Source organism: Thermobia domestica, chromosome 11 (assembly GCF_964235325.1).
Source record: "Thermobia domestica chromosome 11, izTheDome1.hap1.1, whole genome shotgun sequence".
Lineage (NCBI taxonomy): Eukaryota > Metazoa > Arthropoda > Insecta > Zygentoma > Lepismatidae > Thermobia > Thermobia domestica.
The window spans coordinates 243,159,748-243,175,807 of record NC_137464.1 but is presented as its reverse complement, the minus strand read 5'-3'; the positions used below and the strand labels follow the sequence as shown (position 1 = coordinate 243,175,807).

Below are 16,060 nucleotides of genomic sequence, written 5' to 3'. Positions count from 1 at the left end.
ATTTATTGTGTACTGTTCTGCAATACTACGTTTTTGTATTAACACACTGACATTTGTTCCTGTGGGTGAAGAGGATAACTTGAGTTTAGATTTGATATGATTAATTTCTAGTTACCTTTCTACGATTTTCTTCGAAATAGTAACACTCCACATGAGGCAGAATCATTATTAGATATTTTTTGTTTTGTACAATCACTACAAATGAATACATTGCACGAATCACCACTTTGTATCAAATATTTTAGCCCACTCACTTCAAAACTTCACACACTACTGCTCTCTATTTACGAATACCGGGATTTGTACATTCGTCGGTAAAATCGATGAATTATTGCGCGTACAAGAAATAACATTGAGATTCTACATTTCATTTGAAGGAACCTCATAAAACCAAGCGTTATAACTAGTTAAATTTATTTGACGAAGGTATGTAAACATTTGTACGGATACGTATTTCTCACATTTTTCAACACGCTCAGAATATTTAAATACATACAAAGACAATCAATGCATTTTGAGAAATATTTATTTATTTATAATATTATTTATAATATTATGTATATATATTGATTCAAACAAGGAAATATCATAGTATATGTACACAAAACAATCCACAATTTCAAATATAAATTCACCAATATCAAGAGGTGTTTCAATTGATTTTTATAAAATTTGACAGTTCAGTGGAATCCTAAATTCCTTTGACAAAAATCAAATACAATAAAATAATTTTGGTATCAATATAGAAAGATTGCTACTAAGTTTTAAATGCTAACAGTGGTTGACTAAAAGCGACTAGTATCTTTTCACAAAAATACATTTATGTACGGTATATTTACACATGTATATAGTTATATATACATACATAGTTAATAAATCAATTACAATATTTTTGATACTGAATAATACTGCTAAAATCCGTGATATCGTATACAATTCCCCGCCAAATGATTCATTAAAACTAGACAATGTTAACATTAATAAAATATTTGGAAGATTTAAAATACATGTGGTAAAATTTCTGGAAACTAAAGTATACATTCTAATGCCTCTTCCTAAAATTGCACAAGTACAATATTTGATTTATGGTTCACAGAGGTTAAATCTGTGCTGTTTATAAATATACACACAGTATTGTAAGACGCTATCGTCATATTATAGAACTGTTCCATACTACAAAATAAATAGGAAGAAAATTATATCAAGAAATTTACGAAAAATTGCTACAAAAAGGGGTCTATTCAAAGTTCTATTGCCAAGGATCCCAGAAGGAAGACCTTGACCAATAGGTGTAACTCGTCAAGCCCTATCTTGAGGTATTGTTATTTTGGCCCTAAAGCCTCAGAAAGTTGGTAAGGGGGTCATTGGAACTTTGAGAACAGAAGAACAGAAAACAGAACAGAAAAGGTAAGGGGGTCATTGGTGAGTTAGAGAAACTGGGAGGCTTTAGGAATGAAATCAATATAGGAATAAGATGGGTCGAAGCAGCAGTTTCTACACAATGAAGAATGATCTCTCCCTAGTTTCACCCTATTCCTGAAGTTTCCTTGAAACAAAGTGCATGTCACATGCAAGCTCTTGAAAGATTCAATTCTAGACATACTTTTTCTTTCGTTCACCTTTGTTTTCCTTCGAGATATCTAGTTTCGAACAAATATTCGATCCATCACCTATGCCAATATCTCAGCTTAGCGCTATTCTCTATGGATGGTTCTCACATATGCTAAATGCGGTTGCATACTGATCTTATTCCTATATTGATTTCATTCCTAAAATATCTGTTTCTCTAAATTATCAATGACCCCCTTACCTTTGTTGCCCTTTTCGAGTAACTTCCTGAGGCTTTAGAGCGAAAATAACAGTACTCTAGATAGGGCTTGACGAGTACTTATTATTACATCTATTGGTCAAAGTCTACCTTCTGGAGTCTTTGGCAATGAAACTATGAATAAACTCCTTGAAGTTTGTCTTTAAATATACGTGGCTAACAAATTGAATTGTTTAAATAAAAGTTAAACAAATTAATTACGTATCTTGCAAGCATTGACTCAAAACAATTTTTGAACTATACTTTTGAAAAGTCTGCATGTAAGGAATACGCTAAAATTTTCCATATAATATGACAAATTTTGAGATGCTGTAGAGTTAGAGATAAGTGCATTCTTATCAATGCCAATCGCATCCTTATCAATAATTTAGAACTATTTCTAGAGAAAAACGAGCTAAATTTTAGGAGGGATAAATTAACTACAAAGTATTTTGACACATTATTACTTTGCTATTTAAGTGTGCAAGAAAGTTCTCCAAAGGTTCAAATCGGAAAGACCAAGCTTGAAAAAAAATATTTATCACAGAATTGAATCACATATTATCTTGTATCGGTAAAAGGGCAACTTAGAAAATTACCAATGACCTTATTATTTTTAATTTAAATTCCAGAATAATCCTTGCATTTTCAACCTTTCCGACGAACCTCCTGCATGGTCATGGAAGATAAACGTAAATTTAGGAATAAACTGAAACGATCAGATATAAAAAGGGACAGACTCATGAGGGAAGAGTATGTAACGATAACTTGTAGAAATATGTATATGTCATTAAGGATAATGCTCTGTATCTTATGATATCATTTCCTATGGTCTGTATTGTAAGGTATCATTTCTTATTTTGTGGTCAAACATGTAGAAATTTGTTCTTTACATAGTATGAGGAAGCCATAATGGATATAAGTTCATTTATAAAGAAGATTATTTATAAAAATAATAAGTTAAATGCAGAAAATCCACGAAAAATACAGTAGTTCAAATAAATTCGATTTTTCGTGTTATTTGAACAGTTGGTATATAAATTAATTTTGAAATATTTCCATAATTTTAATATAACGAACTCAGGACTGTTATATATTCTAAAACGTTATAAGCAATACAAAAACATCTTGATTTGAAAGATTGATAACACTGTAGAATGGAGTAGTCAGACCGCTTTTTTTCTTCTTTTTTTTTTCTTTTTAAGTGTGAAGGTCATTAGTGTTCTTATTGTGCCAATACCCAATATCAGTTTTAAGATAATTACCTCCCTTTGTTATTTAATTTATCTATGCTAAATCTGAACTGATTAAGAGAAAAAATATATTTTCAAAAGCAGTCTCTGAGTTTTATTTCTGGCTCCCAATAAAAGTCTGAAGTTTACATGATCAAAACCAGGTGAAGTGTAAAGTGTGAAAAGAAAGCTTGAACTGTACGGATTATCTTATCTGTTTACGTCTTACAAAATTTATAAATAGGTCATGAGTACAGAATACACCACCGTAGTGGTTTATGATAGCAAATCTAAACATATCTTCAGTCAGCTTAATAATACAAACTTATCATGATATTGTTAATATAATTACTTTTTTAGACAAAAATAAAGAAACAAAGTATCTTTGTGCGATAGAACCTATAGTGCGTCCAGTAAGAGAACATCTCTGACAGCTCGCAGTGACATTGCCACTACTCGTGTGTCAATGTTTTTTTTTTTTTTTTTTTTTTTTCGGTGTAACGGTAGTGGCAATTTAATTAATCGTATAAGACAGAGTGATCGTGGTTGGTAACACTAGTATCAAAGTAGGGGCTGCAATGTCCCACCGCATGTGGTAAGAAACGTCAGAGACCATCTCTTGTTGGCCGTGCTATAGTTATTGTCTTTTTTTTTTCTTTTTGCTTCAATTAGATACTATGTGCTCAGTAAATCAAGTAATAAACTAATTATTTTTAAATGTTATGTTGAATGAATTTTAGTACTTACTTATACAGGGTGTTACAAAAAAATTTCACAATATTTTGGGAATAGATTCGTCACATCAAAATAAGAAAAAAAATCACATGGACCTGTGGTCGGAAGTGCATAATTTCATAATTATAGGGTGCCGAAAACGTGAAGAAAACTAACTTTAAAGATCCATAGTTCCATTATCGTAGGAACGATCGTAGTTGGATCAAGACATCACTGAGGAACTAATACATAAACTATCCAAATATCCATCTTTCAGAACCTCCGGTACATGCACAATCATTTTTAGAGACGCCATTTTGGGAGTACTTGATCACTCCCCACCTACCTCTTTAAAAATTGGTGTACAAGTACTGGAGCATTCTTAAACATGGCTCTTTGGATAGTTCACATACCAGTTCCTCAGTGATGTCTTGACTCGACTACGATAGGTTCCAAAGTAGCGGAGCTATGAACTTTTAAAGTTCAGTTGTTTCACATTTTCGGTACCCTATAACTCCGAAACTTTCCAACTTTTGAGCACAGGTCTATTTGTTGTGAGGAATCTGTTTTCAAAATATTGTGACAGTTTTGTAACACCCTGTAATCATTTAAAAGCACTGGTAGTTTTTATTGAAGTATTTTAAAATAGTATTGAGTAATTGAACTTTGGTGGTTAGTCTTAATTTCCAATGCAAACTGTAAAAAATGTTGCTTAAGATTCTTTCTACCTTTTTGTTGGCCTCGTCCGTGAATTTACTAAAACTTAGCTAAACTATAGAGCGGAAGAGAAGAGAGGAATATGCCACTTACAAATATGAAACAAACATATCAGGCAGTTATACCGGATCTGAAAGCGGGTCTGAGCCAAATGTATCAGGCAGTTTTCAAGCTTTATACAGAAAAATATTAGAAAAGTTCATTTGGTCGTGATTCGTTAATTTGATCAGATGTAACTAAACTTAAGTGCATGGCACGTTCTTTATATTTGTATTTTTATTATATATATAATGGGATTTTATTAAAATGGCGCCCACGGACAACAGAGCGCCATTAGGACAAAATAAAGCGGAAATCCTATATAATGGTATACCCTCCAGGGCCTTCTTCAGTCGCTATGGGGAATCAAAATTTCACTATGTGGCAACGTCGCAGATTAACTTGATGCCATTAGCATTGCTCTATGAATTCATCAACCTGTTACATAGATAAATGATGTTAGTGTCAACGTATATCGACTTTAACTGCCATCTGTAAAGAATCAATGTAACTACTTGATGGATAGGTGGATCTTCTCTGTGTTTCTTTATCTGCGACGTTGCCACATAGTGCAATTCTTGTCTCCAGACGAGAAGCCGAAATACATTCAATTATATCTATGTTTCGCTTTATTTTTACTTGTAGAACAGTGCTCTGTAGTCAGTGGGCGCCATTTTTAGAATACCAGATACATATATTAGAAATATTATATTTGTAATTTTCAACTGGATGCTCTATGACGTCGGAAGTAACTACTTTCCTTCTCAGTAAATTACACAGAGAGAACAAGGAGCATGCATAAAAAGTAGCGTTGAGAAAGGGCAGGGATGATAGGGAAACAAGAATATTGATAGTGTAGCCGATTGCTTTGTAAGCATACTATTCGTGAATTCGCGACACTGCTAACATTTGTTTATTTCATTCTCCCTACCTGACCCTCTCCTCTCCTTTACTCTAGCGTTTCTCACAACCATTTCTCTGATTTAAAAGCATGCTACTACGTCGTCGATCGGCCAGTTGAAAATGACTGGATAAAACACTGAGAATGTCATGGCTAACGTATGTGATTACGAGTTTACCTCCGAGGATGATACCTGCCCCGGACATAAACCAAAGTACTGCTTTGAATCCCCATTTTAAGCAGTATTTTTTTTTTGTCTCATATAGACTCGGTGCTGAAATGGACGTTAAATTTCAATGAAATCAAATCAAATTAAAAACAGAGGCTAATCCTATTTTGTGATTATAGCTTGATATTTTTCCAACACTCTCTCAAAATCCATCATTTTTCTTGCCGTAACTTCTACTTTCTTTCTTACGTTCCTTCTTTATTACGTACGTTCTAATCTTTGCTACAGCTTTTCTTGAAGAGATTTTTTTAGTCAATTCACAATCTTTTTGGTCGTGCTTGGTACATCATTACTGAAACATTTGAAGCATTGCATTTATATAATACGACTAAAATCTTCAACTATGACACTGTAAAATAATTTATCTCAGAGTTTTATAGCTAACTGGTGCATATTAACTTTGCTATCCTAAATAACTTAAACTAGAAACACAAATTACTGAACAAAGCAACGTTTTCTAGTTACAAAATAGTAAGTGTAACGGTTTCGCCAACTAACGTTTTCTAGTTACAAAATAGTAAGTGTAACAGTTTCGCCAACTAACGTTTTTTAGTTACAAAATAGTAAGTGTAACAGTTTCGTCAACTAACCGAACATATTGGCTTCATCAGACACAGTAGAAACAAGAGGGAGTTGCATCTACATATTACAGAATCCCAGAAACTGGTTCTGAACGCTGATTGGCTAGTCAGAACGGACTCATCCAATCATAACAAAAGTTGACAAAAGTGAAACTAAACACCATAAATCCCTAAATCCCTTTGCCTCCTTGGTTCGGCAGAAAACTAAGCTATAAAGTCTTTCCAATAATTTTCCCTACTGTTCGTCAATTTTAAGTCCTGCATTCATAACACAATCCTGTTCTTTTTTCAATAAACCTGGCCTTCTTCCACTTTCTTATTAACGTTCTTTGTTCCCGTCCTAACGCTTCAATCTCGCACCACTAATTAATACTGTGTCCCGTATCCTTCACGTGCTTAAAAATGGCATTTCTTTGTTTTTTTTTTTTAATCTTACGTCATCTTTGTGTTGTTTTAATCGTTCTTTTAGTTTTTCCCCCCGTTTCACTCATAAAAACTGTTACACACACTACACCCTATGTAAATCACTCCCCTGTCTGATGAAGAAAATAGATTCAGTTTGTTAGCGAAACTGTTACACAGGTATTATTATTATTATTATTATTATTATTATTATTATTATTATTATTATTATTATTATTATTATTAAGCGTTGCTTTCTTTAGTAATTTGTATTTCTAGTTTTAAGTTATTCAGTTTTATATATTCGACCCAAGTTTTTTTTCTTTTTTTTTCAATATTTAGTCAAAAAACATTAAAGATACAGTATAGCCAAACGATTTTTAATCCTAGTTTGCCATATATCTCATACACTAAACGTCATTATCCCATATTTGTGGATAGCATATATATATTTCAACTCTCTTCTCCAACTACACACATTTCAGCAAATTCGTAGAGAAGCACAATCTATATACCTGAGGAACAAAAGTTAGGTAAACTTCCAGTTACACACTATTATACCTAGTCTCATCTCTAGCTTATTTGATGCCTTAGAAGAAATTGTCCTTACCACTAATGCTAACTCTAAGAATAGTTTAAGGCTGTATTCGAGATTTTAATAATTTCTGATTTTTTTTTTTTGGAAATACATCAAATTTATTATGAGTTCAATTATACTACTATTGGAATTACTAACAATCGAAAAAGGGCGCAAAATGTACTCAGCCCTCTTTAAAAATATAGACTGGAAATCATGATTAACCAGCGAAGACTGATCACTACTCAAAGGTTACAAAATGAACGGTATCACACACACACACACACAACTATCTTATTGCATACTATATTAGAATAATTAATGTCAAAGCTTATTTTGTTTATAATGAAAATTCTCACAAGAGTACGTCAATATAACATACTCTTATTTTTTGTAACAACCTTATTTTGTAATTATAAATGAGAAAAAAATATGCATTCCACCTACAGATATCATAGAATAAAGTTTATGTCTCTTTACACAGAAATAAATAACTAGAATTTGTTTTGAACATTTTTACAAGTACGAGGGTATATGTATACAAGTACAAGGGTACATTTATGGTAGATGGTAACTCGGAAATACTACTCACAATTACTATATCTCATATTTGAGGTGTAACAATGTACATTTCAGAGTTTATCATCACTGATATCACGCATGTATTATTCTAGTTGAAAATAAAATCAGTGCATATTTTGAAACAACAAATATATTGAGCAATATACATCATTCTTCATTTTTTTTAAAAAAAGTCTTCCTTTAAAAACACATCGTTCACATCCTTTTCATCACAGATAAGTTTTAAATACCATGATGACATCGCATACAGTATGACGAAGTACTGCTCATTTTAAACACCTTAATTACATAATAGATAAATTGTAGAAAATAACACCAATTATGTCACATTTATCTTACTTAGTACAATTATATCACTTTTGTTACTATATAATCAGTACTATGACTTTACAATTCAAAAATACACTTTACACGCCTTTGCACTAAGAACCTGACACTAAAAATAATACAAAATTTGCCATTTTTCTTTTGCTTGTCTTTCCAAAGCGGAAGGAGATAATGAAATGCAACTTATCACAATCATAGATAATGTTATTCTACAGCAGAAAATATGAATTTGAAGAATTTTCAGTATTGTCATCCATAGAAATTACAGTGTTGCCAGAATAACATTTCCCCTAAAATCTAAGTTAAGGCAGCGATTAGGAGAACAAACTCAACTGCATTTAATTACGTATCCTGTTATTTTGGAATCCTGTGAACTACTTTTTTAAATAATAGTTGTATTTAGTTTGTAATAAACAAAACAATCCTGTAGTTTTAACATACAGTTATTAAAATTAAATAATAATGTTATTTAAAAAGTAGTTCACAGGATATCAAAACGATATGATACGTAATCAAATGCAGTTCCTCTAGTCACTGCCTTAACTTAGATTTTGGGGGAAATGTTACTCTGACAACATTATAATTTCTATAGATGGCAACATTGAAAATTCTTCAGGTTCATATTTTCTGCTGTAGAATAACTTTATCTATGATTGTGATAAATTGTATTTCATTATCTCCATTCAACTATGAAAAACAAGCAAAAGAAAAATAACAAATTTTGTATTATTTTTTAGTACGTTAGGCTCTTAAATAAGAAAAAAAAAATATATATATATTTAACTAGCAAGAAACACTTGAATATTATAATGGATAATTTATAGCATAGTTACAATACATTTCATTGTGTAGTTGTAAAATTAACACATATTCACTGCGCAACGAAAATAGTCTGCACGAGCTGAGGTGTCAATCAAAAAAAAAAAAAAAAAAAAAAAACAGACACAAATTGATGCACGATAAGTTATAAAGATGCAAATCCGTTGTCTGTCATCTATCCGCGTGTTGTACTCCTAAATACAATAAAATAGTTGTAAATACAATACAATAAACGAGTTATTTTGTAAAAGATATTGCTCTATGCGATTATTGTTTTAAAGGTTTTCTTTCAAATCGAAAGTGACTTGTTCCAGCGTTTTGTCAGGCCCGTAGCCAGCCTAAAAATGTAGGAAGTAGGGGGACGAAAGATCCAACCATATTATAGTTCATCATCATATTATAGATCATTTGTAGGCTTACCGTGAACATTTTAGGGAGCAGTAAAAAAAATTATCCCCCCCTCCTCCCCGTCAATACGGGCCTGTCTCTTGCTTCAGTGTTTTTCTACATTAATTTTTGTTTAAGCAGGAATAAATTAGTCTTCAACTGTTTAAAGAAAAACATAAATAGTGTATTATGTCTAAATATACTCACTGTTGTTAAAGGAAATTTACAACAATGGAAAAATCATCCACAGGTGGTTATACTAACATTAGGTGCAAGATGGAAACTTGTGAAACAATATACTATTGTTTACTTCATAATATTACCTATGACTAAAATATATTTTAATTACTTTGTTTTGCAAACGATCTATTGAAATCAAGAATTAAGAAAAAGAAAATTTCTTTTTTAAAAAAAGTTAATCAGAACGAATATATTTATTTGAATATTAAATAATGAAGCTTAACATATTGAGATATGCTTTCTATTTGCTTCTGCGTTATATGTAAACATTTTGGTGATTAATAAAATAAAATCATATTAAGAGAAGAAACACTTAACTGGCCGAGAGAACAGAGTATGCGTACAACTGGAATAATATAGTGTTATAATTGACTTATTAAAAACTGTTCCCCTTACTGAACACAAAAACTACTGTCTCCAAATCGAAAGAAGGAATTATTGATAGAAAGCACTACTAAATAATAAAAATAGAAAATTTAACCGATTGAATACGCTGAGATACATCACTTGAAGTTTGAAAGAATAATGTGTTGTGTCTAAAATACAATACACTTATAATTCAGACCACAAATGACATGATGGGACAGAAAATCTTGCCCTTTCGAACCTCACTCAAACAAATTATGCTCTATTTATAACAGTGGTTTCTAAACCTTATTTAGCTTGGTGAACCTTCGTAAACCTTGCATACTTCAAGCCTCTCCGCTCCTTCCCGTTCGTTGGTCATGCGTGCTTTTTGTCTGACTCCATCTGCGATTTCACATGTATCATTAAATTCTCAAAATTTCAGTAATAATACGAGGGTTGTCCAGTTGATATCAGGCGTTTTGGCCTATCGCGACAGTAGGCTGGGCTAGAATCACCATCTTAGTGTCACAACGTTGCCACGCTCAGTACGCATCCAGCTATGGTAGCGTGAGAACTGTGACGCTATTACTGTGCTTTCCGTCACGTGTTAAAATGTGCGCTGCAACATAAAATCCCGCCTCTTGTGAGGTGCGTTCTGTGATTAGGTTTCCGTTGGCAAAACAACACAAGCTAATTGAAATCCATCGTCAACTGTGTGAAGTGTATGAACATGGAATAATGAGAGAAGGCCGAGTGAGGCAATGGTGCATTGATTTTTAAAATGGCCGTTCCAATGTTCACGAGGTGTTCGATCACCCACCATACAGCCCGGGTTTGGCACCGAGCAACTACCACCTCTTCCCAGTGATGAAGACATGGCTTGCCACACAACGCTTTGATACTGTTGCCGAACTGCATGCCCGTGTAAGCCAATGGTTGAAATCGCAGGGGATAGATTTCTACCGTGACGGTATTGAAAAACTTGTGTCACGGTATGGTGATAAGTGTTTTAATTTGCATGGCGGCTATGACGAAAAATTGCTTAAGAGTGTACCTTTCAAATGTATATAACAATTTGGTTTGTTTATTCTGCTACGTCTTTTATTTCAAAACATCTGTTATTTTCTGGATAGCTCTCGTAATAATAATAACCGTATTATGACCAGTTTGTATTTATTAAATTTTTAATTACGTAGATATCATGGTTAGAAATAGGAAAAAAAAAAAAAAAAAAAACGTCAGACATGTAGTCTGTGAATTTTGCTGAAGTTAAATTTATATGGTTATTCAGGGTGTCTACTAAAACTCCAAAATGAAATTTCATTACTTTTTCGTGACCTTTTCTTTATCAAATCATAAAAGTTCGTAACATTCTCAAGAGCGAATTTGGGTACGAATTAGGCCGAATTTTCATGTATGCGATAGAAGTGCACTTTGATTGCGATTTGGTAGTGTCTAAGGCCAACCATAGACATTTTTAGTGGTGAATTTTGACGTTTTATAGAACAACATTTTTCAGACCGTAGTTACATTTGTGCAGATTTTTAAAAAAATCGTGACCCAAAAGTAAAATGTGACTTTTTCTTGACTTTCATGACCGTTTCCTGATTTCGTGACTTGTTCATGACTTTCGTGACCGGTAGACACCCTGATATTACAAGTGATACTTTATTCATAGGTTCACAGTTTATCTCTGTCGTACTTTACGCCCCCCTCCCCCGCTCAATCTTTACCCCTTCCGCTCCGGCTGGAAACCACTAGTTAATAAACTCAGTCTATTTAGAATCATTAAAGATCTCTAAAAAGCACAAATTGATCATTATTATGTTAATCCTTAGTAACTGAACAATAGAAATCTGCTAAAATGTTGAAAATGAACACTTGGAAGATGCTGCCGAACAGATAAGTATTTGAGACTCAAGTTCTTATTTCTTTTCAATTTTATTTTTAATCATTAAAAAAAAAAAATACTTTAGACCAATTTACTGTTTGATACAATTGTAGAGTTATTTAGCATAGAACAATCGTATTTGGTGCCTCTTATCCCCTCTAATTGCACAAATATTAGTTATAACAAGTTTACTTATAACTGGCCATTTTATCCATACGGAGAGGCCATTTTGAAAATTAATTTTTACTTTAAAACAATTTCAGTGGTAAAGTCGATCGGTTTATGTAGTTGCTACTAATAATGTATTAAAACCCACAAGGATTAGAAGATATCGTCGGCGTTCAAGCAGAAGTCAGTAACTCCAAAAACATCACGAATGGAGTTACGCACTTCTTCCAGTACGATGAGGATACACAAAGTCAAATACACGACGTTCTAACATTGTCAGGCTAGATGTAACAGGTGAAATTATGATGCCAAGCGTGGTTATCCTTAGCTTAACAGTGCTGTCTGCTACATCTAGCCTCATAATATGTACCAGAACGTCGTATATTTCACATTGTATATAGTTCTCGTACTGGAAGAAGTACCTAACTTCATCCATTTATTTTTAGAGTTAGTGACTTCTGCCTGAATGCCGACGATAAAAGATATAATGAACATTTGACCAAATTAACTGCAGAATTTCAAATTCAGTTAGTTAAATCAAGTAATATTGAAACATTTTCATGTACAAAGATGTGCTTCTATTAGTATTTAAACAGAAAGAAAAAGATACTTAATAATCAACAGCAATCACTAATAGTTTAATAATTATCGATATATAATCGAATGTGTGTAGTAATTATAATAAATGATACTGTAAAAGGTGAGAAAATAAACAAATAAAATAAATACAGACCATGCATATCTATAATATTCTGAAATATCACACTTAATACTTTAATGAAATTTACATTATGTTATTAGAAATACATATCAAAATTTTCACACATGTATCAATATGCACAGAGATTTATTGTTATTTACTGGTTTTACTATTTTGTTTTCAGACTATAAGTGTATAATTATTATGTTTCACAAAGAGACCTGTTAAAAAAAAAAAAAAAAAAAAAAAAAAAAGAAAGAAAGAAAGAAAGAAAGAAACCTAAAGATAGCAAAATTAAATATGGATATTAGAGTCGTTTCTCTAATTTTAATATTTTCAACGAAATTACGGGGCAGATTTAGTTTCAAAAAATATTTATTTCGAGTATACTCTACGAGCTTTCTCAACCGATCACTTCAAAGTTAATTGCTCCATCCGTGTTTTTGTGTTGCGTATTTATTATCCAACAGGAATACGACCATGCGGGGGAAAAGTCAAGAAAATACAGTATGTTAATTACATATTGATTAACTAATATATATTTTTAAATAATGCTAGAAAACTATAAATTGTCCATACTTCTACGAAAAAATTAGTTAATTTTTGTTCCAGTAAAAAATCGAAAGGCTATAATAAGTTTTTACATGATCACATCTATGTTTCACGATTCTATTGAAATAACTATTTTTTTAAATACTTTTTTTTAAAATTTCTGCCACTAGAAGAAAAGGTATTATCACAATATTGTCTTTATTACTAATTATATTGTAACTGTAACGAATTATCAAACTGTTAATTTCTTCATTTGGTGAATATTCTTCAAGAAATTTACATGAAGGAATCAAAGTTTAGATTATTTAATTTTGTAAAGCGTAAGAAATTAATTGGAAAAATTGGAAAAATAGCACAAAAATGATAAAGCAAACCATCTTTAATAACAATAGTGCTTATTTTCATAATAATAATAATAATAAACCGACGTGTCGTGAACGAAACTTAGTTCCTAGATAATCTAATAAGTTATGATAAATATTTGTTAAAAAAACAAAGTAACTGGAACATGAAACGTAAGGGTATATACGTATGTAGTTATTATAAATGAAGTGGTAAAAATTTGTGTTTATTTTATCTCACTCCTCATAAATTTCTACTATTAAACTCAAATACTTCTATTGTATATACCACACACTATAAAACTATATACTGGGCTTGTTTTTTTTTTTTTTTACAAAGCAAATTAATTTAGCAACAACAATAATCCTTCTACTAAAACAAAAATGAAAAACGCATCAATTTCTTATTTTTATATTAAAATTTACAGGGTGTCTCACATAAAACTGGTATGCCTCACGTACTGGTTAATCAGTTTCTAGTTAAATTGCTTGTGGGGTGAAAACACTGTCTCGAAAGTTGGCTACACTGCATTTTATCGGAAAATTGAGTATGTCCGCCGACACATCTAGCCAAAGTATGGCCCACATCAGCAACGTGTTCCCTCAATACAGACTTGTCAGTAGAGTCTTTTGGCCCCCAACGTCCCCGGACTTAACTTTATGGGGCACACTGACAACCAACGTGTATGCTGACAATCCTCACACAATAGACGTCCTTAAACGGAACATTACTAAAGAAGTTAACAACATCACGCCTGCAGAATTACAGCATGTTGCTAGTAAAGTCATCAAACGAGGTCAGCGATGCCTGGATGCCCATGGTCACCACTTCCAGCATCTCTTGTATACAGGTAACTGTTTAACATTACTATTATCTATTTATTTTTAGTTAGTTCATTGTTGTTGTTAAAAGTGTTACTTGAATCTCGTGTGTGAGGCATATTGGTATTATGTGGAACACTCTCGATATATATATATATTTAGTATATATGAGTTTAGTTTGAACGAAAATTAATTTTTGGTCAGGTCTCTTATTATTTAACTTATTATAATTACCAGGTAACCATGATAGTAAGAGATGGAAAGAACACAAAACTATAACATGAAAATAAACTACGCACATATCTATATATATATAGTAATTGAAACAAAAGATAAACAACTATTAATAACAAAAATAGAAGTGTTTGATAAACGCTTACATTTTAAAATTCTGGTAACACCAGGGGGTAAAAGTGGTTCTAAAAAGGTAGGGGAACACATGACGTTATGCCGTGCCCTGTGCCTATTTATCCCATTGTAATTTTATTAGGAAGTGGGTGAACGCCGTAGATATTTTCTGGAAGTGGAGGAACGGCATCCGTCCGCGTTCCCCTTCACTTTTACCCCCCATGGGTAACACTAAATATTACCTTGTTTTGAAGTTTGTTTGACATTTTTTCAAACTAAAATTTTAACCATTTGCAAACCAAATACAACGCAAGACATTGTAAAATAACATCAGTACAAAGAGCAACAAAATTCGTATGTCTCTACTTGAAATATTTACTTAAATTTAAAAAATACTTATATATATATATAAACGTATGACACTAGTTATTTCTACCGTTATTCACTTCTCAAAATTCTACAATTCAATGTGTTTTCTTCATATTTTATTATTATTATTATTATTTCTAAACAAATCAAATCTTACAAATTGTTGATTTTGATCTTTTCTTTGTTCTCTTGCTTGGAAGCTATGGAACTATGTGCGAGTGCTTGGACTTTACTTTCTTCGTCGTCTGTATCCGTGGTGTTGCTTGTTTCGGAAAGCGCTCGTCGTCTTCGTACGGTCTTTAAGCAGGGCAACACAACCAGCATCAAGCCTGATAGCACAATGAAAATACCAGCCAAATAGAAGGACAAATGATATGTTCCCGTAATATCAAATAGCCATCCTGTGGAAGAATATTGTGTATTAGAGGATTTATTTATATATTTATTTGCAGAACACATACAACTGAAGCAATCACTTTACTGCATATTCAACGTAGGCAGTGCCGTGCCGTGGAGCGGCGGGAGCGGGATGATGGCTCCGGGCGCCGAAGTAAGGGGGCGCAAAATTTGGGAGGAAAAAGAAAAGGAGTTAATTGCAATATTTTAGATCAAAAAACCACTTGGCGTAACAGCCCGATTTGTAGGCCTGAGCCGCTCCACGCCATCTGTTAGCGATTGGTGGAACTACGCCCAATTTAGTGATGAACGCGTGGTCAACGCGCCGCATCGCCCTATCGCTAACGGGCGTACCGGAAGCTTTCTAGACCTAGTGGCGGTCAAGTCTTTTATTCACGTGGCTCCCCAGTTTGCCTCACGACGCTGGGTGGACGCCGAAAATTGGGGAAGCACCGGCCGGGAATCGAACCCGGGACCACACCGACATGAATCCAACGCTCTAACCACTAGACTAGAGCGTCCCCTAATTTTTTAGATCAACAGCAATATTTATGACTCTAATATTTAATTT

At 32.7% G+C, this 16,060-nt stretch overlaps 1 protein-coding gene across 2 annotated transcripts in view; it reads right to left on the bottom strand.

Annotated features, from left to right (window-relative positions):
* Window positions 1-508: 508 nt before the first annotated feature.
* Window positions 509-16,060, bottom strand: part of LOC145664863 (monocarboxylate transporter 9-like) — a 319,458-nt gene continuing 303,906 nt past the window's right edge. For both annotated transcript variants that reach the window (XM_081731891.1, XM_081731892.1), the window contains exon 6: window positions 509-15,494. In XM_081731891.1, coding sequence (XP_081588017.1) covers window positions 15,247-15,494 — 248 coding nt within the window. In that variant the 3' untranslated portion in view covers window positions 509-15,246. The remainder of the gene's footprint in view (window positions 15,495-16,060) is intronic.